Source organism: Triturus cristatus, chromosome 2_1 (assembly GCF_964204655.1).
Source record: "Triturus cristatus chromosome 2_1, aTriCri1.1, whole genome shotgun sequence".
Lineage (NCBI taxonomy): Eukaryota > Metazoa > Chordata > Amphibia > Caudata > Salamandridae > Triturus > Triturus cristatus.
In genome coordinates, this window is record NC_140581.1 from 163,173,257 (window position 1) to 163,197,169 (window position 23,913).

At 48.1% G+C, this 23,913-nt stretch overlaps 1 protein-coding gene across 4 annotated transcripts in view; it reads left to right on the forward strand.

Annotated features, from left to right (window-relative positions):
- Positions 1-23,913, forward strand: part of SETBP1 (SET binding protein 1) — a 289,316-nt gene that overhangs the window by 47,329 nt on the left and 218,074 nt on the right. Inside the window, exon 1 of one of the 4 annotated variants that reach the window (XM_085629086.1) lies at positions 9,428-9,529. The exons of the other annotated variants lie outside the window; for them this stretch is intronic. Within the exon in view, the coding sequence (XP_085485212.1) occupies positions 9,443-9,529 (87 nt within the window). The 5' untranslated portion in view covers positions 9,428-9,442. Of the gene's footprint in view, positions 1-9,427; positions 9,530-23,913 lie in introns of those variants that run through there. 4 annotated transcript variants of the gene reach the window in all.

Consider the following 23,913-nt stretch of genomic DNA (forward strand, 5'->3'; position numbering starts at 1 on the left):
TGAAGAGTAGCCTATCTTTTCATACAAAAGAAAGTCTGATTTATTGATAAATGGATGATGGGCGTGAAAGACAACAGTCTTTCATTGGACGTGTCCAGGATGAGTTACACCCTCAAAAGAGGATAACTTCCAGGCACTGAGGAGTTCTGTGGCTAAAATGGTTCCCATCTTGGACCCTGATTACAGCGCGATGGAAGTCTGAGCTCGAATCTGGATTAAATCTTGCGCAGTAATAGCTACTTTTACCCTGCACATGTTTTGCTTGGGAAAAACTGGCCAAAATAGTGCATGGAAAATAACACATGTTCTCAGTTTTGTATATTGGAGTAGGGAAAAACCTGAAAAATTCAGCAAACAATAAACTTCATCTATTGCACTTCATTACTTCCTTGTACTGAGCAGCTTATTGACTTTTGTGTTGGGAACTCTCTCTGTCTCATGGTTGCTCTGCCTTGCACGTAGTCATTCATTTTCACCTTTTGACTTCCTCTGGGAGGTTGTTTTCTCTATTGCAAGGAACATCATCCCATCATCTTCCGTAATTGTGGAGTCAATGTGAGTAAATGATTTAAAATGAATATGCCTCCTTTTCATGCATGCCCCACGCATGCAATTACAACGCGGTCGTTGCAATGACCGCGTTGTTACACTGCATACCATCACCCCGCAAGTCAAAACGACTTGCGGATGAGGACGCTGGATGTTGAATAGTATAACTTACTATTCCAACTCCATTCTGTGCAGACAGTAGGGAAGGTGTTGGATTTTAAATCCAACACCTTCTCCCCCCTCCGCAAGTCGTCGTTGCGACTTACGGGGTAACGGTATGCGTTGTTACAACGCATCGTTGTAACGACCGCGTTGTAATTGCATGCGGGGTGACTGCTTTGTTGTGAGGGCTGTTTACCATTTGAAATTGTCCTGACGTAGCTCTGGCATTTATGCTTCAGGAGCAGTAGTCCTGCCAACATGCAATGTTTTGGCTTGGGACCCATGCAGCCGTCACAGCCAATGACTGCATTGTAAAAAAGTTCAATCAGTAGTACTGGACAGTTCATCTTCCAACATGTAGAAGTGGAAAAGGGTCCTGTGCTCTGTCACCCAGTCAGTCAAGAACATTAATGGACAATGTCTAGTGCAGCAGGAAGTGAGGAGTTCATAAATAAAATGGCGGCTTCCTGAGGCTGTTGTAGTTTACCATGAGTAGCCTTTACTCAAAAATTGTTAGCATATAAAACAGTTTGTCTACGATTTTTGTAAGGTTCTGCATTCTACATAAAAGCCTTGTAGACTGCCTGGGTGAAATGGATGCAAGCAGATCAAAAGTCCGTTTGTTCACAGGTAACCAATGAAAGTATTCTATAATCCTTGGACAGAAGATACTGTTTGTTATTTTTCTGTGGTTTGTAAATGGAAGCGCATTAACAGCTAATTTATCAGACATTTACATCTGACCGATTAAGAGTGGATATGTGGCAGTGATCTGGAAGTGGGTTGAAAAGTTTGAAAGCCATCCATATTGCGTAGATGGTATGTGACTCCGCCGTAAGAGTCCGCTTGGCCCAATATCGAGGATTAGCAGGTGTCATTCACTGGTGTCTTCTCCACACTGAGGGAAGGCGCTACTTAAGCCTTCTACTGTGATTGTGACACTCTGGCATCTGCTCCTTGACTGGCATCCTGATCACAGGCAGCAGGGTGACACAGGGGCGGAGACAGAGGCGCAGTGTGTCACTCGTAATTAGTTGCAAGCTGAAGTTGCAAGGCCTCATTAAGGCAATGACACTCAACTTCCTCACTTCTTCCCCATCCTTGCTCTACGTGATCAAGACCTTGTTGTAATTAGGAAGCTGCTGCTCTCCCTGTGACCTGCTCACAAGTCATGAGTGGCAGAAAAGAAGGCAATCGTAATTTGGCCACTGGGATTACAGGACTATTGATTATACATGACTGTTGATAGGCAGGCTAACGTAATCTGATTACAGGAATATTGTTTATACATGACTGTTGATACATGTAATCAGATTATGATTGCCTATTTATTACAAGAATATTGATTATACATGACTGACTGGTTGATAGGTAGGCAATCCTAATCTGATCAAAGGGATTACAGGAAGAATGATTATACATGACTGATTTATAAGAAGACAATCCCATTCTGATTACAGCGGTTACAGGAAAATGTTATATTGATTATACATCACGGATTTACGGGGCAATCCTAATCTGATCACAGTTCCAAAATGAATGTTTTAATAGATTGTGTAAATCCTATCCCATCTCCCCCTCAAAAAAAGATCTTATTAAACGGCGAAAGAATGCACATGAGGTGTCCTTAAGCACTGTTTAGTTGATGTGTATTAATTATAGTAAAACAAAACGGAATGCACATGAATGGGGAAAACAAAATTGTACGGTTGCATCCAGACCCAGAATAGAAGCGGCGATTGCGTACATCTGTGGATAGCAAGAAGGAACATTATTTTGGGAAAGAGACTGAGCAGTGTTATTGGTTGTACTGTGATGGGTAGGTTCCTTGACAGGGCGTGTGCACTTCAGACCTGTGATGTACCCTGCAGGTCACAGGTTGCATTTCTAGTTTTAGTCCCTGGTATTGATTAAGTGAGTGCTATCGAGTTGGATTATGATTTTTAACGAACTATTATTTGAGCACAAAATAGATGAGAGTTTTTGGTTTGATCTGTATGCAAGGCCCGAACCATTTGTCAGCATTATACGGTTAAGATGATTTGCTTCGAAATATCCATAAGCTAACCATAATTTCTGCTGAGCCGTTTTAGCTTCTGAAAGGTATACATTTCTTTACACATTTAGTGTTCTTACACGGGACAGATTATGTTGAAGGGTAGGTAATGTAAGGCCATGTCTACACACATACAGAAGCCGCATGCATTATAAAAGGGCGTATCCTACCTTTGTGATTGCTGAGACGGGCTAGTATCTTCACTGCCTCTCTTAAATGGATAGGATAATCTTTTGAGCATCTACAATTTTGAGCATACAAACGTCAGGCCCTCTCACCAGTGTGCTCCCGACACTGCTGCCGCGCAAGCAATAGGCTGCAGAGATTGTCTGTGAACTCTTCAAACCGAACTCTACTGGGGACAATAGACTGTGAAATTACCTTATCAGAAGCTAAGAAGATCAGGAGAAGGAATTTAAGTCCATGCTTTCTGATGGCCTATGAGCAGTGCTTAATTTGAACAGGTGGTTTCCGGGGCTCACAGGCACTGGTCAACACCAGCGCTTGTGACTGTCTGCCGCTTGGTGGCGCTGTCTGGCTAATTTAGAGATGACAAAAAAGTTAAATATTAATTCAATCTACATTAAAAATTAACATTACCTGCCACCCAAGCCATTCTTATAGCTTTGGGGGCGTGAAATAGTCTGAAGTGTCACACTTGTAGGAGTGTGATGGTTATTAGTTGTGATGGTTCTGTCATTGGCAGCACTTGCAGGGTCAATGTGTGGTGCAAGCTGACAAGACAAGCCTGACAAGAGCCCTGGAACTTATAGGTTTACAAACTAAGCGCTGCCTATGAGTTATGCATTGGCTTATTTAATAGTAACTATTTGCATTATTGTAGACATAAATCTGGAAGAAGGCCCTAGTTGACATTAATGTTTGTGTGTACAGATTGGTTTCTTTAATTATTTCCTCTGGGCTTTAAGGAGCTCTTCAACAGATTGTCTAACCTAGGCCATGCAATTGCTCAGGTGAAATCTTAAAAGACTTGTAATGTTGCCACAAAAGGGGCTGTGGCAGAATCCCTGTGCCTTCCGCATGCTTCTCAGAGACGTGGCTGGTAAATCTTTTAACACCTGTATGCCTAGAAGGAATGTGGTAAATGTAGTACCACTAGATGCATCTTCAAGACCCGAAGTCTTTGGGATGAGAATATTAATTCTAATCTACATATACTTACCATCATGATGTCTATGGTAGTTGATATCCTTTTTAGATCTCGCCTATCGTTGCAGCGCGCATGCGATGCTCACTCTGCGAGGCATATTGTAGTAGGGTAGGTTTTACAAGTGAAGTGGAAGTCCCACCCCTTGTTTTCATTGGCTTTCGCCATCGCCCATGCTAAACGCTGGCTTTCCATTGTAAATGAGGCTTCTTAGTCCCACCTTGTTACTGCCCTGTCTCCTTTTAGGGCGGCCCATCCGGTCTGGATCTTTTACTTGCGGCGTTACGCTGTCTCCTTTAACTAGTCGGTAAGCACTACATTGTTTTTTATTTGTCATCGCGCTTTCACTTTAAGAATAGCTGCCAGCCCACCCCACGAGTGCTGTGGGCGGCAGCTATTGTAAAGTGAAAGCAGCATGTCTAGCATGAGCCATCTCGTTATCGAGAGCCCCGGACACTGGGGCTTGAGGCTCATCGGTGGGAAGGACTTTGACCAGCCTCTCACCGTCTCCAGGGTAAGTGCTCAGTACACCCGTTTTCCCGGGCGCGTGTGCTCTGCTCCAGGCGTCCATTCTGAAACCTTGGCAGCTATGCTCTAGTAGCTCGTTGCTGAGGTCCAACTGTTGTGCCTGTCCAGCACCTCTTGCCAGATCCCAGAGCGTAGGCAGCCCCTACACAGCTCCTGTACCGCGGAGGAGCACCAATCTCTCCTGTGCCTCTCCCAGGGCAGCCGTTGCGCTCTCCAGGGCACCCCCTGCACCTTAGTCTGAGCCCCTGCCCTCAGCCATGAGCAGCACCCTGCAGCCGTGAGGAAGCCACAGGAGAGGACTCAGCCCTCGCAAACAGGCATTAGAGGACCTGCCTGTCCGGATAGATGCAATGGGCCCAGCCTCGCCAGCTCCTGTGCCTGTCTGGACAGACTACAGCAGAGGACCCAGCCCCGCCAGCTCCTGTGCCCGCTACCCGAGCAGACCGCTGCAGCGGACCCAGCCCTGTCGGCTCCTGTGCGCGCTGCCTCTCTTGGCTTCCCCGGTGCCACCCTCTGAGGGGTGATGGCACTCAGGCAGGCTATCCCTCTGCTCTCGTCTCTCCTGCTCAGCACCAGGGCAGGACCTGCCCACCAGCACCCCCGGTGAATGGATACAGCCTGCACTCTCCTTACTTCAACCTGGCCGAGCGCACCCGGATCTCAGCCACCTGCGGGGAGGAGAAGGAGACGAGCAGGGCCATCCCGGACCTCTACAGGAAGCTGGTGGGGGGGGGCCTGCGTCCAGGGACCCCAGCCAGACCATCCAGGTAACCGTGCGCGCGGTAAGGGATGCTGCGCGCTCTCTATCGGAGACTGTGAACTGACCACCCAGGCGGCGTTACATACTCTCAAACAGCCCCACACCCCCGTGGAGCCACCCCAGATAACCTTGCAATCCATAGTGGAAGGACCGTAGTAACACTACACATCTATAGTGAACCGGGATCCAGTATGTTATTCGTAGGGCCATTGTTAGCACACCCATGTCACCCCCAATACACTGAGGGACACTGATTATTACCTATAGGGTTATAAAATCAATGCTGCGCTTTTATAGCTCTTTCAGATAACCCTAAGCGTGTAGAAGGCACTTCATGTATTTTATAGGGTGTGGGATGCTGCTGTACGTGCAGTCTTTAGGGAGCACTGAGTTATATAAAGGGGACCCCGTCACGGCAACAAGGCCTGGCCCCATTCTGTTATTCATGGGAGTGGGGTGCATCCAGGTAGCGTTGCGGTCTATAGATGCCAATGCGTGCTTCCTGCGATGGCGCTCGAGCTCTTGAAGCACTGCGCGTTTTTCATCGTGTCCATAGGGGTGGGAAGGGGGCACCGGCCAGATAGGCCACCGCATGCCCCTAAAGCAGGAACTTCGAGGACACGTTATTGCCTATAGTTGTCCTTACAAGAGCGTCGAGGGTGCGCCGGGATCTGTAGGGTCTGTCGCTGGAAGAGTGGGTGGGGGCTTCCAGGTGACCATGCCAAGTCCCAAATGTAGGGACCTCTGCCTGAATGAACCCACTGGTGACGATTCTCCTATTGACAGATGACTGACTCTTACTTGCTACTCACTCTGTGGGTGTGGTAGGGGGCTGCCTCTAGAAATACCACGCAGGTGTAGCCGCACTGCACGCCCGTGCGTGACGCACCACTATGTGACGGCAGAGGAAGCCTGCACATCTTGGGTCACTGTGTGTGCACAGTGGTGAGAAGGTATCCATGCACCAGGGCACCTCCAATGTGGCCTCATTAGGGGCGCAGTGACACGCGTACTGGCAGCGCACCGGCGTAGTGACCGCACCTCTGCGGAGCCACAGCGCGCCTGTCGGAAGATCTGTACGCCTGCCTGTAGAGAGAGCTGCACTCCTGCCTGCCTGTAGGGAGAGCTGCACTCCTGCCTGCCTGTAGGGAGAGCTGGTCGCCTGCCTGTAGGGAGAGCTGGTCGCCTGCCTGTAGGAAGGAGGCCATAAATAAAAGGCATTTTAATTTGCAATGCGAATAGCTCAAACTCTCTCGCAAAAGCGAGACCTATTGCATTGCAAATACTATGACATCATTGGCATCAGTAGTGACTTCCATTAGTCTCTGGAAGTGTCAATTATGACATCCCCAGTATAGATATTGATTGATGTGCTTCGTAGGACCAGTCCGTCTGTGGCATCTTTGCTGCTGGTACTGACCTGCGAGAGCCTTGGATCCAGTGCTGCAATGACCTCACTGGCACCAGCACTCCATGTCTTTTGACCTGTCCCTCTAAAGCATCACTGGCACTGAATGACCTGTTTAGACCAGTGAATCTGTGACCTAACTAGCACCAGTACTGACTGGCATGACTCTCTCAACTAGTTCTTTCAATGGCGTTAATGGCACTGGTTCTGGCCGACATGAGTCTTTGCACCAGTCCATCTGTGGCAGCACTAGTACTGACGGGCATTACTCTCTGGACCAATCAATCAATGGTTTAACAGGCAATGGAACTGACCAGGATCAGTCTTTGGGTCGGTCCATCTGTCTTTAGTTCAGTCCATCTATGACATCACTAAGATAGCTACTGACTGGCATGACTCTTCAGGGCACCAGTACTGACTGGCATGACTCTTCAGAGCACCAGTACTGACTGGCATGACTCTTCAGAGCACCAGTACTGACTGGCATGAGTCTTTACAGCACCAGTACTGACTGGCATGAGTCTTCAGAGCACCAGTACTGACTGGCATGACTCTTCAGAGCACCAGTACTGACTGGCATGACTCTTCAGGGCACCAGTACTGACTGGCATGACTCTTCAGAGCACCAGTACTGACTGGCATGAGTCTTTACAGCACCAGTACTGACTGGCATGAGTCTTTACAGCACCAGTACTGACTGGCATGAGTCTACAGAGCACCAGTACTGACTGGCATGAGTCTACACATACCAGCACTGACTTGCATGAGTCTTCACAGCACCAGCACTGACTGGCATGAGTCTTCATAACACCAGCACTGACGGCAGGATTCTATTTCTTGTGTGCTCGGGGCGGCAGTCACCCACCTGATGACGTATTATCCGGTTCACTTGAGATTTGCAAAATTGAATATAAACCTTGTTTTCTGGCATCTGATTTGAGTGCAGGTCACAGCAGTGAATCTGGTGGGGGGAAGATGTGCAGATACCTTGCGTGAATCGCAAATGGTGGCGGTGGTATGCATCTCTTAAGAGAATTCATGTCCTCGCTCCCATTTTCTCAAACTGTGTGTGCAGCTGCAGGTTTCAAACACAGGAAGCCAATTCCAGTTTTTAGGTCCAATATATCTGCGCTTTAAAGTAGGACTATGGTGGGTTTTCCATGGTGGGCTGGAAAGAGCCCTCGCTCACTGTGGGGCATCACCTTCTGCTTCTAGAAGGTTCTAACTCTGCACTCGCTCAAAAAGAATAAGGTTTGTACACAGAAAGGTACATGTGTCAGGAGGGTAGGAAAAGATCCGTGTACGGATTTGACAATACCTACAACGTTTAATTTAGGAGTTTACCAAACATTCACAGTTACTCCACTCCTGTGAAGACAGTTTTACAGTTCCTCAACATTCACAAGTGCCCACTCCTGTGAAGACAGGTTTACAGTTTTCCAACTTTCCCAAGTACCCCACCCATATGAGGACGATTTCCAATTTCACATTAATTTTTCCAAATTTACTGTTCCCAAAATCCTATGCCATGTTAGATTTAACGCAGTAGAAGATGTGGTTTTAAGTTAGAGATTCCTGCAAATTCAGGATTTGGCAGGTAAGAGTTTACATCTCACTTTATGCGGTTGTAAGTTACATTTACGACCGCAAAAGCCTTGGTGAATCCGGCCTCCGTGTTAGTCAGTCGTTTTCCCATGTCGACTGTGATTGCGGCTTCAGTGGTCGATCATTCCTTGAGATGTTGGGGGAGGTACCAAAATGGTCCTTCTTCGTGTTTTTTCACAAACCTTCGGTGGCGGGGATCCTTTTGAGAGATCTGTTAGGTGATCTTCTCGGTGAGGAACCTCTTCGCAGTGCCGACCCGCAGATCAGCTCTTTAGTCTCATGATTTGACAGGATCATCATTGCTTTGGCGGCCATGAGAAGATAATTGCACCGGTTGCCAAGGCGACCGATTGCATGGTGTACAGAGGAAGCCAGTCGCAAACTGGCTTGCCAAATTTTAGGGGGATGGGTGCAGGAGCAGGTGGGGAGGCGAGAGCGCTGCCTGATTTAAAATAGCACCCATGCACGTAATCCGCACATATTTCAGCTGCCTGGTGTGAAGCTCTTCAAAGGCGGCTTGTAACCCGAGCTGCCCTCTGCCTTCGCAGAATGCATGTTGCAGTGAGAGAAGAGCCCGCAGGGGCTTTTCAGCACTAGGTGCCCGGGCGAAGGCAAGGAAAGTGAACTCGGAGCTCAGGAAGCCGGAACCCGGGCTCCGAACCGTGCTCTCTTCCGGTACCACACTAAATGTCGCAGACCTCTCCCTCCTGTGCCACGTGTGCTTTGTGTTCCGGTACCTAGCAGTATTGGCCGAACTGACCTCCCCGTCAGTGGTGGTAAGCGCTATATAAATACAAAATGTAGGTGTACATTCGAAGAACAGGGTGCGAATCCCCGCTCCTCCACGAGACTACTTGGTGTGATTCTGGGATCATTTTCTGCTCACTGTCTAGCCTCGGCTTCTATTTCTTTGCAAAGGGGATTTCTTAGAACCCGGCTGGGCGAGGCCTCATGGACGGCTTTTAGTTTCCCCATGGCCCAGTCAGAGAGCAGTGTTTATGAACTGGTATGAGCAGGTTATTTAAACAGGCCAGCGCGTGGGTGAATTGTCCCCGGTGAGGCCGCCCCCCTCCCCCAATGTCTATCCGGAAGGCTGCACAGGGAGCAGATGGGAGAGGCAGCAGCAGCCCCTCTCATCATTCTGTCTGGCTCTCCCCCCACCCCCCAGATCCCCCGTCTCCCACCCTGGCTTGGCCAGAGGGGCAGATGGCCCAGAGCAGCAGGCAGCCAGTGGCCCATGGCATATGGGCTGCCTGGTTAATTTCGCCGCCTTCTTCGGACTGTACCGGGAAGGTAAGCTTTAAAAGCACAAGAAAGCTCTGTACCAATAATGGTTAATACTTCCGGGGCATTGTTATTTATGTTTACAACCAGAAGCTAAATCCATTTGTAGCAGGGGGAACTTGACTGAGCACGTGCTACACTAGTTGGTCGTAAACTCTGCAGATGGCCATGGCTTTAGTAAGGCTGGCTCGGATTGGCCAGTTGAGTGTGGGGGGTGATGACCGAGCATGGCAGCCACTCTAACACAAAATTGGCGTCCTGTGTCCATGTCACTCAGGATGGGAAGTCATGTCAGTCACAAGGGGGTGAAAAAAAAATGAGAGTTGTCAGAAAGAGGAAGTGCTACTGATCAGTCAAACTGATTAGACAATGTGGGCCTCCCCGATGGAGACCGCAGTGTCGCTCTCCTGGGTTGGGGGGGGGTGTAGGGTATGCAGTTATGAACCCTGCCTGGCAGCCTCCTTATTATGAAATGTAAAGGCCTCCCTTCTTCCTTTACTCCTGTCATCATTAGAGTCGGAATATTACTGCCTTCTAGCTTTTCTTTTCGCTCTACTGCCAGTTGTGCCCATATATTTGTTTATTTCTTTACAATGTTTACCTGAAATATAATGTATGGAAAAGACCCCAATAATAGCCTATATGATGGAGCTTAATAATTAAGAGGTTGATGTGATTTTTCTTTTTCTTGCATTTTCTAAACGTCTATTTTTTTTACTTGCCGCCTTTCGAAAGTAAACACGAGTAACCTGGATATGGCTAGCTAGCTGTTGTTTGGTTCTAGCTACTTCTTGGCTCCAAGGGGAGTTGTTCATTTTACTGCACTTTGTCACGGAGGTTGCGCTTTCTCTTTTCCTCGTGGTGAGCTCGTTATGCTGTTTAGTTTTCTGCTTCATTTTGCTTTTCCTCTTTTGTTCTGGGTTGAGGCCTTCTCCGAGATGGGACAGATCCACTTTTGCCCCTGGCCCAGCTTAGAATTCGAGAAGGATATGGAATGGGAAACATGTATGTCCCCATACGCTCACGTGTCCTCTAGCTGGACTGACTCTACTGTGCCCTACAGTGATGGACAGGGCACAAGTCCTAAAAAAAGAAGTGGGGGGACGCTCCAAGTTAGGTGGTGTCACCGGAAGTGACCTCACAGCCGGAAGTGACGTCACGAGAGGGGGTCCCCACTAATTAACAAAGGTTAGAAGGCATGGGGGCAGGTTCAAAGGGAAAAGGAGAATGTTTACGTTGGAATTAGTCACCGTATTGACACTCAAAGGAGCGGGGAAATTAAAGATGCGCTTGTTCGGTGCGTATTTATTGCCCACAGTAAATTTGCCGGTCTCCGTCTGAAATGCATAAACACATACTGACCTTTTCTAATATACGGCCACGAGCGTCCGTCTGTCATACTGAACGGCTCCATCAACGTGAAACAACTTAAAGAGCTCTGTTCGCCCTCTCTCGACAATAGGTTAGGTTTGGTGAGTGCTGAGCGCGCGCGCAGGCTCGGGTACCGGCTCCATCTTTTGGGCAGGGTGGACGGCGTCCACCCGCTAAAACCCGGTAAAATAAGTGGGGGGGACGCCGTCCACCCGCGTGGTACCCCGACTCGAGCCCTGGTGATGGAGACCTGGCGATCCCCAGCACCACAATGGCTTCTTGCTCCGTCCTTGAGTGGCACATTGAGACTGGAGCCCTTACCCTCTGTAATGACTCTACTGTGCCCAACAGTGAAGGAGACTTGGCAATCCCCAGCACCATGATGGCTTCTTGCATTGCCCTGAGTGGCACATTGAGGCTGGAGCCCTCACCTTCTGTAATGACTCTACTGTGCCCAACAGTGAAGGAGACTTGGCGATCCCCAGCACCACAATGGCTTCTTGCTCCATCCTTGAGTGGCACATTGAGGCTGGAGCCCTTACCCTCTGTAATGACTCTACTGTGCCCTACAGTGAAGGAGACTTGGCGATCCCCAGCACCACAATGGCTTCTTGCACTGCCCTGAGTGGCACATTGAGGCTGGAGCCCTTACCCTCTGTAATGACTCTATTGTGCCCAACAGTGAAGGAGACTTGGCGATCCCCAGCACCACAATGGCTTCTTGCTCCGTCCTTGAGTGGCACATTGAGGCTGGAGCCCTTACCCTCTGTAATGACTCTACTGTGCCCTACAGTGAAGGAGACTTGGCGATCCCCAGCACCATGATGGCTTCTTGCTCCGTCCTTGAGTGGCACATTGAGGCTGGAGCCCTTACCCTCTGTAATGACTCTACTGTGCCCAACAGTGAAGGAGACTTGGCGATCCCTAGCACCACGATGGCTTCTTGCACTGCCCTGAGCGGCACATTGAAGCTGGAGCCCTCACCCTCTGTAATGACTCTACTGTGCCCAACAGTGAAGGAGACTTGGCGATCCCCAGCACCACGATGGCTTCTTGCTCCGTCCTTGAGTGGCACATTGAGGCTGGAGCCCTTACCCTCTGTAATGACTCTACTGTGCCCAACAGTGAAGGAGAATTGGCGATCCCCAGCACCGCGATGGCTTCTTGCTCCGTCCTTGAGTGGCACATTGAGGCTGGAGCCCTTACCCTCTGTAATGACTCTACTGTGCCCAACAGTGAAGGAGACTTGGCGATTCCCAGCACCACGATGGCTTCTTGCTCCGTCCTTGAGTGGCACATTGAGGCTGGAGCCCTTACCCTCTGTAATGACTCTACTGTGCCCAACAGTGAAGGAGACTTGGCGATTCCCAGCACCACAATGGCTTCTTGCTCCGTCCTTGAGTGGCACATTGAGACTGGAGCCCTTACCCTCTGTAATGACTCTACTGTGCCCAACAGTGAAGGAGACTTGGCGATCCCCAGCACCACGATGGCTTCTTGCACTGCCCTGAGTGGCACATTGAGGCTGGAGCCCTCACCCTCTGTAATGACTCTACTGTGCCCAACAGTGAAGGAGACTTGGCGATCCCCAGCACCACAATGGCTTCTTGCTCCGTCTTTGAGTGGCACATTGAGGCTGGAGCCCTCACCCTCTGTAATGACTCTACTGTGCCCAACAGTGAAGGAGACTTGGCGATCCCCAGCACCACAATGGCTTCTTGCTCCGTCCTTGAGTGGCACATTGAGGCTGCAGTCCTTACCCTCAGTATCAGGTGCAGCTAAAAGCAGTGCTGCTGAATTAATGGATCACTTGAGACGTTGCCCATGTAAGGTTTTTGAAGCAGGCTCCTAAATGTACTTAGTCTACAAGAACCAAACGTCTCATTGACTAGAAACGTGTATAGATGGATGGAAAAGCCTCTTCAGCTGCGGTCAGTAGTTCACCGATGAGACCTACAATGAGAGTGGTTCTTGGACAGGAGCCACGTTTGAAACGAGGGTGCAGTGAGTTGTTTGGTCGTGGTGGGGCCTGTTCGATGTTTCTGCAGTCTGTTTGGGTGCACAATGAACAGCTCCTCCTGACTGCCTGTGATTAAAACGAGTTATCAAATATTGTGCACCCTTCATGAAAAAGTGAGTTATAAAAACCAACGTACTCTTTTAAAATACATATTTTTGTTTTTGGGGGGGGGGGGGGGGGGGCGGCGGCGGCATTGGGCTGTTTACTATTGACCAACTGGGAAAACCCAAGAGCGGCGGTTCACAGGGAAAGAATGCCTTTTTGAGAGAGACTTTGGCAGGACGTTGCTTCCTGATTGAGCAGATAAAAGCCCGCCGCAGCCGGACTCTGCAGAAGGCCGGCCCTGGGCATGAATGAAGGCCGCCGTGGCCAGCGCCCAGACCGCGCCATTAATAAACTGGGAGCCTTCGCCTCCCTTTGGACGCCCTCAATGCCGGCCATGCGGTTTGATCTCCCCCTGAATGCCGTGGCTGGTCCGGGCCCTGGACTCTGAGAAGATTTGGCCCATTGTCTGCGGTCTCAGGATGTCGGATTGATTTCGGAGCCTTTGTATCGACTCCGGGCTCGTGAATGAAGCTGTCATGTGTGTCTGTGGCTGGCTAGCGGGCTGTCCGGCTGCAAGCTGTGCCTTCCTTTGTTGTTTAGGCCTCATTGAGCAGAGGGAAGAGGCTCATTTCAGGGTGATTTACCACCACCCAAACACCAGCTGTCTGTTGTGCTGCCGGAGGAGACTGGCTCCGCCATTCAGGCCTCTCCTCGGGCCCTTCCCGCCTTCACCTGCCCCGCCCCCACGCCTCGTGCACGCACATGGACGCGGTCGGCTAGAAGGCAGGCTTGGCATTAAGGAAAAGGAACACCAGCAGAAGGAATAACATGCTTGCGAAACAACAGATATGAGAGGCGGGCTTTGGGCTCCATTTTATGAGCAGTCTGGCGACTCGCGTGAAAATCCCTCTTCATTAAAATAAATACTCGAGCTTCACAGCGATGCCAGCTTCACAGCTTTGCGACGCACGCTCCTCACCCGCTCGCCAGGCCCAAGTATTTTGTTTTTCTGATTTAATTCCAACTTCAGCTGTGGTGCCTGTGAAAGGCTCGAGTGTGCAAAGAAGCACAAATGGAGAATAGAAACATTCTCGGGCCTAGACGGATTCCACCTGTCATCCGCGTTATGAATGGCATTCAGGCTATAGGCCAAAGGTTAAGCTCTACCACGTCATCATGTTCTGCTGTGAGAATAATTTCCACCTTTATTATGGAGATTTCTCTTTTAAGTGGGCCTCCTGTGATGTGAGGACAAATTCATTAACGCTGCCCTTAGAATGGGCGGCAGTCCTTGCCCGTGGTCCTTCCATTATGGCCTCCACTAAGTTTCCGGAAAAGCCTAGTACTCGATATATAATAGTGAAAAACGCTTTCTAATTAAGACACTGATTTCATTCGCTTCCCATACCCTGAAGGCGCTGTGCGCTGAATGGGAGCGCCCCGTCTGAAAACATGCTTTCTTTGTGGTGGTAACCAGGCGGCACTAATGCGCTAGCTGGTGTTTGATTACTTGGCTTTAGCCAAACAAACTCTAAAAACATGATACTGGCTAAGAATTCTGTGAGCGGTTCCTTGTATTTTCGTTAGTTTTTGATTCGCTGAATATTGAGATTGTGGGAACTGCGTCAAAGACTCAGTTCGGATTGTGGGATTTTAGGCAGAGATCACAATGCTCCTCACCGGAAAACAAGTGTAAAAATAAAATAGTAATACTTGTGTGTTTTATTGATGCTTCTGTGTTTGGAGTGTAATAGAAGGAGACTGCTGGCTGGTGAGAAAGAGCGGCGTCTTTTTGTAAGCAGTCTTTAGGCCTTCTTTTCCACTGACCCACTAGCAACAAACGGGCCTTCTTTCACACAATACATTGACAGGCATCTGATGGACAAGGGGTCTGTTAGTCTGCAGTCATTCCTTCACACTGTACAAGTGAGTCCGTCACTCACACCTCGGATTCCTGAACAGAGTAGCACTTAATGGGTGGGTAGGTATTCTGGCTCCTAAACAAGGAAGTTCATTCGTCTGAGGGTTTTTTCTTGTAGACCCGAAGGACGGAGCCTGTCGGACAGATCCAGACCTACAGGAAACACGTCACTTTGTGAGTGGAGATGTGTTTAAGATGGGCACTGTAGCTCAGTGGCGGGGAGTTGCAGGGATAGAAGGAGCTCAGACCATTGGAAATGGCCTTGAACCATGCTACCGTGAGCCGGGAGGAGTAGTCATTGACCATGTGGAGTAGCATTAACTGGTAAGAAGGTGGGTGCCATGAACTTTGGGCAAGGCATGCACCCTTGGAATAGGGCAAGAATTAAGGTATAGGTAGCCTGACACAAGAAAGATTGGGCAGTTCAGTGCAGCACATCTTAGGAGGCTTTGTGTAAGCACAGCACTGGTGTTAACAGGAGTGTGTCGTAGTGAGCCTTTGTGTTCAGGCAGGGGCTCACTTGGGCTGGAGGCCAGGCGCACCCATATTTAATTGTTTGACTAGCTTCGAACCTGGCTGGAGCTGTCTCAGCAGCATACTATTGGTAATGTCCATGGCAGGACCTGGACATGTTCAGTGTCCCTCTTCCTTTAAAGAATGATTGCCCCTGGAATGGCTCTACGGAGGTCGTTCCCACAAGGGAGGATTTGAAAACCTACACTCCTGTATGAATACACCCATGGGTAAAATAAACTAATGTGTAGGTAAGGTTGACATTCTGAACGTAGATTGTATCTCGACTTGTGATCTTGTTTCCTTTTCTTGACACAGTACAGCTTATCGGCAAAGTAGTTTGCGATTGAAGGCCTTACTAACCCCAACTCACCTAGCACGAGGAGCCACTAATGTAAGTTTGAATTACGGCATTTTGCCATTGGGTCCATCTGCTGTTGCCAGCAAGAATACTTCACAGGAAGGCCGATGTGCAAAAACACACAGTCACTTATTGAAGCACACTGAAGATTTGTTAGACGAAAGAAAGTTACATAGTGGCTAGCTGCCAGCAGTACACTATTGTTTCACCTACATCTAGGAGCCTTATCAAGCACCCCTCCTGCTAAATCCAGTGTGTGCGTTTTTGTGTTGGTCATGCAGATATATATTATAAACATAAAAAACTGCAAAGGCACTCCAAATTAAAAACGCATGCAAATCAATGCAATCAAACTGAAGTTAATAAAATAAAGTCTAGAAGAACCAGAGTTGTGCCAGAAGTCTACTGTAGACTTGTCTTTTAGAAATCATTAGACCGGTACAAACTGTCCAACTGTCCAAGCCCTGATGCAAGTCAAACAGACTTTGCACCCAAAGTGATTCAGAGCCAGTAAACTAGCAAAGAGAGCCGCAGATTACCAGACTCCTCCTAATTCTTGCCAAAAGGCTGGTTGTCTTTGCCGCAGGGGGGCAGCCTCTAGTCCTTGCCACAAGGGGGCAGCCTTTAGTCCTTGCCACGGGGGGGCAGCCTTTAGTCCTTGCCACGGGGGGGCAGCCTCTAGTCCTTGCCACAGGGGGGCAGCCTCTAGTCCTTGCCACAGGGGGGCAGCCTCTAGTCCTTGCCACAGGGGGGCAGCCTCTAGTCCTTGCCACAAGGGGGCAGCCTCTAGTCCTTGCCACAAGGGGGCAGCCTCTTGTCTTTGCCCCAAACAAGTGGGCAGCCTCTTGTCCTTGCCACAAATAAGTGGGCAGCCTGCCACAAGGTGGCAGCCTCTTTGTCCTTGCCACAAGGGGGCAGCCTCCTGAACTGGCATCGAGGTGGCAGGCTCCTGTCCCTGCCTCGAGATGGTAGCCTCCTGTCCTTGCCAGAAGCGGGCAGCGTCTTCTTGCTGCAAAGAGGGCAGCATTTTGAAGTTGTCTCAACATTGCAGCCTCTTGTCCTAGCTCCCACACGAATAGTAGGAGTAAATCTGCTTACAAATTCACTGATTGATGCAGCATCGATTCACATTATGGCACAGTAGTGGTAGGTCTTAAAACATAGTTACACAAGTTCCCAATAATCCTGGACATACAGGACAGAAGGAAAGTGCATATTTGACTATTAAATGGATTTAAATGATGAGGCCAGTCTGACCCGCAGTTTCTAGATAGTACACCAACTATAACGGTAGCAACAGATCAGGAAAAATCAATTAAGTTTGTAGAATTTGAAATAAAATAATTGACTCGTTATATATTTATGACCTGTTGATGCAGACGCATTACACTAATCCAGACAAAACTTGGCATGTCGTGGGTTTAAATTAAGGAGTTTGTTGTTATTCTTGTTAGATTTTAATCCTTGCATCCATAGGCCAAAGCCTTTAAACATTTGCTTTCCACCCAATCATAGATTGGGGTGTAGATTTGTTTACATGTAACAAACAGCAATCTTTATTACAAGTGCATACTGCAAAAAGTGAGATTTAAAAACCGCAATATCAGACCACGCATTAAATACAGAAATATTTTTGCTTTTGTTAAAGAAGTTAGAGTTTTTCTAGATTCTAAAAGGTGTTTGAGAGTCATTCTGGTAGGTATTTATTTGAGCGGGTTTGGTGCCAGCTGCATTTGTTATCGATAGATTTTTTGGGGCTGGTATGGTTTGTTGGTCCGTGACTGTTTGAGGTTGACACGTTGATTTTGTCCAGTTCTCAGACGGCTGACCGTATTTGTTTAGATTATATTGCTATTGTTATCCATCCTCGGATGTAATGGTTGTCAGATTATATCTTTAAGTTAAAAGACTTTAGTTGTGCAGTACACTAAGTGTGCGGCTTGGTTACCTTCATATCGGTTGGTTGTTCTTGTGGGTCTTGAGGTTTAATTGACATTTTTCTTAGATGAATCCATCTACCCAAATGATGTTATCCCACAGCGAGGACGTCATCCATCAGTATGGAGAGGAAGATGGCATGGATCAGATAGTCTTTTTAGCCCTATTCCATGCTCGTTGTGGGCAGGAGTTGGCACAAAGTCAAGGCCCATCATCTACCTCAGCATCTATCCGAAACCAGATCAAGCAGATTGAAGTCCACGATTTTTAAAAGATTTGTTGACAGAAAAATAAAATTGGTTTGCATGAACTAGAAATTTTGGAACCTAATCTCACACTCTGTCTACACGGCTGAGTAGACACTATGATTCTGCCAGTGTCGGGAACTGTGCCTGTTTTTCATACAGCACAGCACGGTCCCTTAAGGAGAACAATCCTTGACCACCTCTGACCCGGACTGTCCCATGAAGAGACCATGGAGATGTCGAAAGGCCTTGCGGTAAACCTGCATGACCACTGATGTGAGAGGGCAGGATCACTTTGGCATATTAGTCCATATGTCAACACTACACTGCAAAAAATAACCCCTCGCCTATGTAGCACTCACCAAAGGGAAAACTGCAGAGCTATTTAAAACCAGGCCATGTATCATTATGGTTTTTATTGCAAAACGGTTCCTTTCCCTCGGTTTCATAGAGAAGGTAGAGGTTTACGAAAGTGTCCTTTCCTCTTATCTCCAATTGATAGCCCCACTGATCTTTGCAGCAGTGCTAATGGTTAAGGATGTAACGCCAGGTTACTCTCTCCATCATGACCAGCGGTGGACTTGGTGGAGCAGGAGATTTCTCCTACAACTGTGGTAAGGACCACTGACAGCATGAGACTGGGGTGAGCACCATTCCTGTTCTCTGAACTTGGAACTGGAGAGCCCACCTTGCTTTTGCCGTTGCCAGCCTCTACCAGGGAGCTTATAAGATGCTGAAAGTTAACTATGGTGGACACCAAAGCAGTTCATTGCTAAGATGTAATATACTGCTCCCTGGTCCAGTATATATTTTTTTGAAAATTACTCAATATATAATTATATACAAACTATTATAAAATAAATTTACTAAAATGCAGGTAGCACCATTGATTACCTCTTAAGTGTCCTTAGATGACCTATGTGGTGCTTCATAAAATAAATTAATATACATGCATCCTTTAAAACAAAGACACTTGTTGATCAGCTGGAAAATTCTATTAGTGTGTTATGACTGCCAACTCTTGATGTCAGTGAGAGGACCTTGGTGACAATGTAAGACAAAGTGAGAAGTACAGGCTTGTATAACATGGGTCATTCCACTGTTTTCCTTGTTTAGTGTTCGTGAAAAGGTGTCTCCGTGTTGGCATTGCTCACTCTCTAGAGATCCATTGTGTTCATAGAGAGACCCCAGGAAGGCCCATCAAAGTGACCTTATCTGTGCCACTTAGTAGATTTTAGAGAGACTGTGCAATTATTTGGAGCACCAATCTTTTGACCTTGGGCATCAGCCCAGCCTGATGGAAAGCATGGCCTTGGCAGTGATGTTGTGCACCACCACTGCTCCGTAGAGTGCTGTAGCATGCATCCAGGTGTTCATAGTGCTACATGCATGAGTGTGTATGCGGTAAATATGTCTCGGAGCTCCAGAGCTTGATGAGCCTTTGGTCTTAGGAGGGATGGAAGAGGGTGTTCAAATAGCTGTGTCAAGTTCAACTAGATCAGAGTCTAGAGCAGCACTGCAGGGATCACATCTAGGAGCTCCCAGCATGAAAAAGAAAATTGGCCACGTTGATGTGGTGTTTTAATACAAGTTTTCTGCAATGGTCTCAGAAAACAAGGCATCTCCGGCTTGGAAAGGTGGCAGAATTTGCCAAAGATAACACTTTGTTGGTGTGGCGTGGCATCCTGGGTCAAAACCCTTGCATTTCAACCCACAGTGCACCTCACTTATATATACGTACGTACGTTCCATCACTCCAGTGGGGCGGTCAGCCATCGCTGCAGAGCTTTGAAGGCCTCTTACGTGATGGTAGCAAAGTGGTTTGTGGTACCACCGCACTCCTGGTGGAAGCCCAGTGTCTGCCCAGCAAGTACTGATAAATATGGTTCAAAGCCACATATGTGGCAAAGCGGCCATTTTTTTCTTTCAACCCCTGCCATTGGCGTGACATTCCCATTTGCTGTGTTCATTATATTCACGAGGTTTCAAAGTGAAATTAAAAATGTAACCAGTGATTTAATTACAGAACGCTTGCAAAACATTTGGGAATGCCACATGCGGCTAGCACGCGTGCATTCTGTTACCTTCCCACGTGTGTGATGTATTCGTTTGGGAGTGTGCTCCAATGAGCACTGGCATATAGCGCTGACACCTCAGGGGGATCGTCTCACCGCAAGGGCGCCATTCACAGGCTCAGTCAAAGACCGAAATGTAGCCCGTGCATTCTGCCTGTGGTTGGTGTCCATGTGTGACGTCAGGGGATTCACTAAAACATGCAGGCGTATGCGTAGTTGCGTGCAAGTCCATACTTAATCCTGAGAATCGTCAGTGGGAGTGAGTGAAAGGGACTTAGTGAAATGTGATAACTAGCACATTTATCAATTTCAGTTCCCCTACCCACACCGGCGTTTATTTTGTTCCCCACCCGGTGGAAAAACTTTTGTTTGTTGCAACTCCAGACGTATGGGACTGTAGTTTGTCAATTCTTCCTTTTTAGGTCTCGCTTGAGACAGCGCTTTAGCGCTGCTCTGGCGAGACTTATAGTAAGCGAGTTTTGGAAGTGCAAACAGTGGCTTTTCAGGCCTCCAAGTACAGTGCATGTGCCCCGGGCGCGCGCACCATTTGGCGGCCTGAAAAGCCACTGTTTGCACTTCCAAAACTACTTTCACTTTCGCCTGCCACACGACCGCGCTTTGAAGTGTGATCGCGATTGCGATCACTTACATTTCGCGGGCGCTTTGATGTTTTCAGTGAGCCGCGCGGCCACTGAGGACATCAAAGCGCCCGTGAACACCATTTTTTTTTTTTTGTAGCCTCTCATTCGCTCCCCCTCAGTCTCTTCTGCTTTCTAATTTGCCTTCTGTTTTCTTTCTCTGCCAACCTCTGCCTGCCCGTCTCTCTCTCTCTCTCTGCGGCTCCTTCCTTACTCTTTCCTTCTTTTTTTTCGTCTTTCTCACTTCGAGCATGCCCGCTCTTTCTATCCTGTAGCTCTGTCTCGCTTTGTCTCATACTCCGTCTGTTGTTAGTCCTCCATCCCCACTCCCCCGCTGCACACTTGTGTGGCACCCTCCACCCCCCGCTCCATTGTTTGTCTCCCCCCCCCCCCCCCCATCCTCGCCCTCCTCCCAATGTCCGCTGTATGATTTCCACCCACCTCCACCATCTTTCCTTGTTTGGGATTGGAAGTGCATAGTGATTTTCTTTGTGGTAGTGTGATGTTCATTCGTCTGTTCATTCTGGTGCAGCCTCAGTTTTGACTACTTTTAGGCATGAAGCACTTAAAGTCGATTCACTTCGAAGCGCTAGGATACATATGCTGTCTGTTCATCCACCTGCAGACTGAGCTCTTTTTACAGGGAAGCCGTGTGCAGTCAAGAGTCTTTGAACTAGAAAGTGCCTAGACGTGATTCAGTACAAATGGGGGCACTATAGAAGGGTCTTCACCTATTCATTTATTCTGCTTTAGGCAGCTGGGAAGCTGAAGTGGCAGCGTTTTCTTCCCATAAAGGGAGGGGAGGTGCCTTCATGTGGGGAGAGGGCCCTGACGGGGACCTGTAGCACCAGTCATGGCAGTGCCCTGAGTCCAAGCAGCGCACCTAGAAAAGTCCAGCTTCTCGTTACTCGTCTGCCATGTGTAGTTCTCGCTGCTTTTTAAATATTTTGTTGTCGGGTACATATTTTTTTTATCATAGTATGAAGCAATTTACCTAATCTCCCCTCTTTAATGTCACAGCACAATATATTGCCTTTCTTTAAAAAAAACAAGTCGTAACACTTGAACAGACTTTCAGTAACTTATATTGCACAGCTATTCGCCATGCTACAGCCTACAACAAACGATAGCTTATTAATTACAAGGACAAAACCGAATGCATTTACCAATGCTTGTTTTTTATTAAACTAACCTTGAAAGAAACGCACCTCCTCCTTTGTTATTCCGCTCTCCTGCAGATGGAACACAGTGAGACTTTGTGTCTTACGGGACTGGGCAATGACTATACAGTCACTATCCGAGCCCTCTTATAGAGAATATTGAATCTGTGTGATGAAACATTGCATCACAATTACACCCCAGGATTACTCAAGTGCGCAGATGTGAGTGCAGAGGCCTGGTCAGTCATTTTACTTATGTTTTAAAGGAACATCATAATCAGTCCATTTAATCTTAAAACTTTGGGGAGGAAGGTACACGCATATTATTATAGCCCTTCGTTGTTTTCCGGAGATACCGTCAAAACGCAATTTATCATGGTGCTTTGCATGTAGAGTATTGCAAATAACAAGGGAAAACTGCAGAACAGTGGATTGTGGCATGTTCAAGGGAAGAATACTGAAAAAGTAGGTGTTTTTCTGTGTTCCCTTAACTTGGGTCCAATCTTTGCTTAAAAGCATCTAAAAAATCTCACAAAGTTGTAAGAACAGCTGAGCCTCTCTGCCTGTGAGGAGCTGGGAGCTTGTAGGACGGGATGAAAGTGCCCGTCCCATAGAGTTCTGGAGCAGAGGGCTTGGCCATATCGGTGAATGTGGGACACGCCTGTAGCAGTTTTACTCTCACGGGGAGCGTTCCAGGCATTATGGGTAAGATTCACAAATGGCTCATAGATGCACCATATATATATGTGTGGAACTGAAGCCTTCCCTAACTTTCAGTGTCTTAAAATGAGTGCGCGCTCAGACATGTGCACTCCCATGTCCACGATCATACATATAAAGTGGGAATGAAGGGAGGGTTAAACAATGTGTCACCACAAAGGTGTAACCACCAGAGTAAACAAGCATTTGCAATGCAAATAGGTCTCGCATTTACGTGAGTTTAAGCTATTGGCATTGTAAATGACAATGCCTTTTATTTATGTTTTACAAACGAAAACATAAATAAAAGGCATTGTCATTTGCAATGTCAATACTAATAGCTCAAACTCGCGTAAATGCGAGACCTATTGCATTGCAAATGCTTGTTTCCTTGGTGAAGGTGACCACGAAAAACGTTTGTGACCAGCCCGCGTTTTGACGTTTAGGGTTTTTTCATTATAGGAACACAAGCGTTCTACAAGCGCACGTTTACCTCCTCCGTGTGAGTGTGCAAATGCTGATACTGTAACTTCGGCATCAGCAAGCAGTTCCAGCCTTGAATTGAACTTTTTGCGCGCCCAAGTTTCAAGTTTTGAATAGTTGGTGAAAGAGTTTGAATCCGACCCCCAAGTGGATTGCAGCTCTTTTGTGGTCCGTGGTATCGGCAGTTTCCTGACTTATCCCACAATCCGTCACGCTTGTGAGGGCACATAGATAAGGACCCATAGCCGTGCCGTCTACCCGTGTGATAACCTTTTACCCCTTGTTAACCAATATTTGTAGTTGTAAAATGGCCGTTGGCAGCAGGCTGGGTGGAATCAGTCTGACGTTTACATTGTTGTTGGACAACTGATGCTCTTAAATCGAGTGTAAACACAGCCCCAGAGGTGTGTAGTGCGCCCCCGCCCGCTCCCCCACCTAGGCACGTCTGCTCATCATGGGGTCCGCTGTGGTCCTTCTGCTGTGCGTGTGGCCGCTTTGGCACAGTCTCAGCCAGCAGGAGTGTGCCACGCCCCTTCCCCTGGCTTCTCTCTGCTGGGGGTCCGGGGATCCGTCATGCATCAGACAGGGCCCTGCCGCTGTGTAGGGCAAGGGGCTGAGGTGGAGAGGGGCTCGCGGCCTCTGTTGGTGGGGAGCTGCGCTTGCATCTGGGAATGTAGGGCCGTAACCCGGCCAACACATTACCCTGAGGGCGTGGAGGGGGCGCAACCTGGTGGTGACAGCAGCACCTGGCACAGGGCCGAGCCAGGTCAGAACCGGATCCCGGTGCGCAGAGGGTCTTCACGTGTGAACCTGATTCCCACTTTAGTTAATTGACGCATTCATTCATTATATATCGGTAGCTGCAAACAGCTGGAGGCCGCAGCATTACAATAAATATAAAAAGAGAAAGAAAATCCTCGGCTC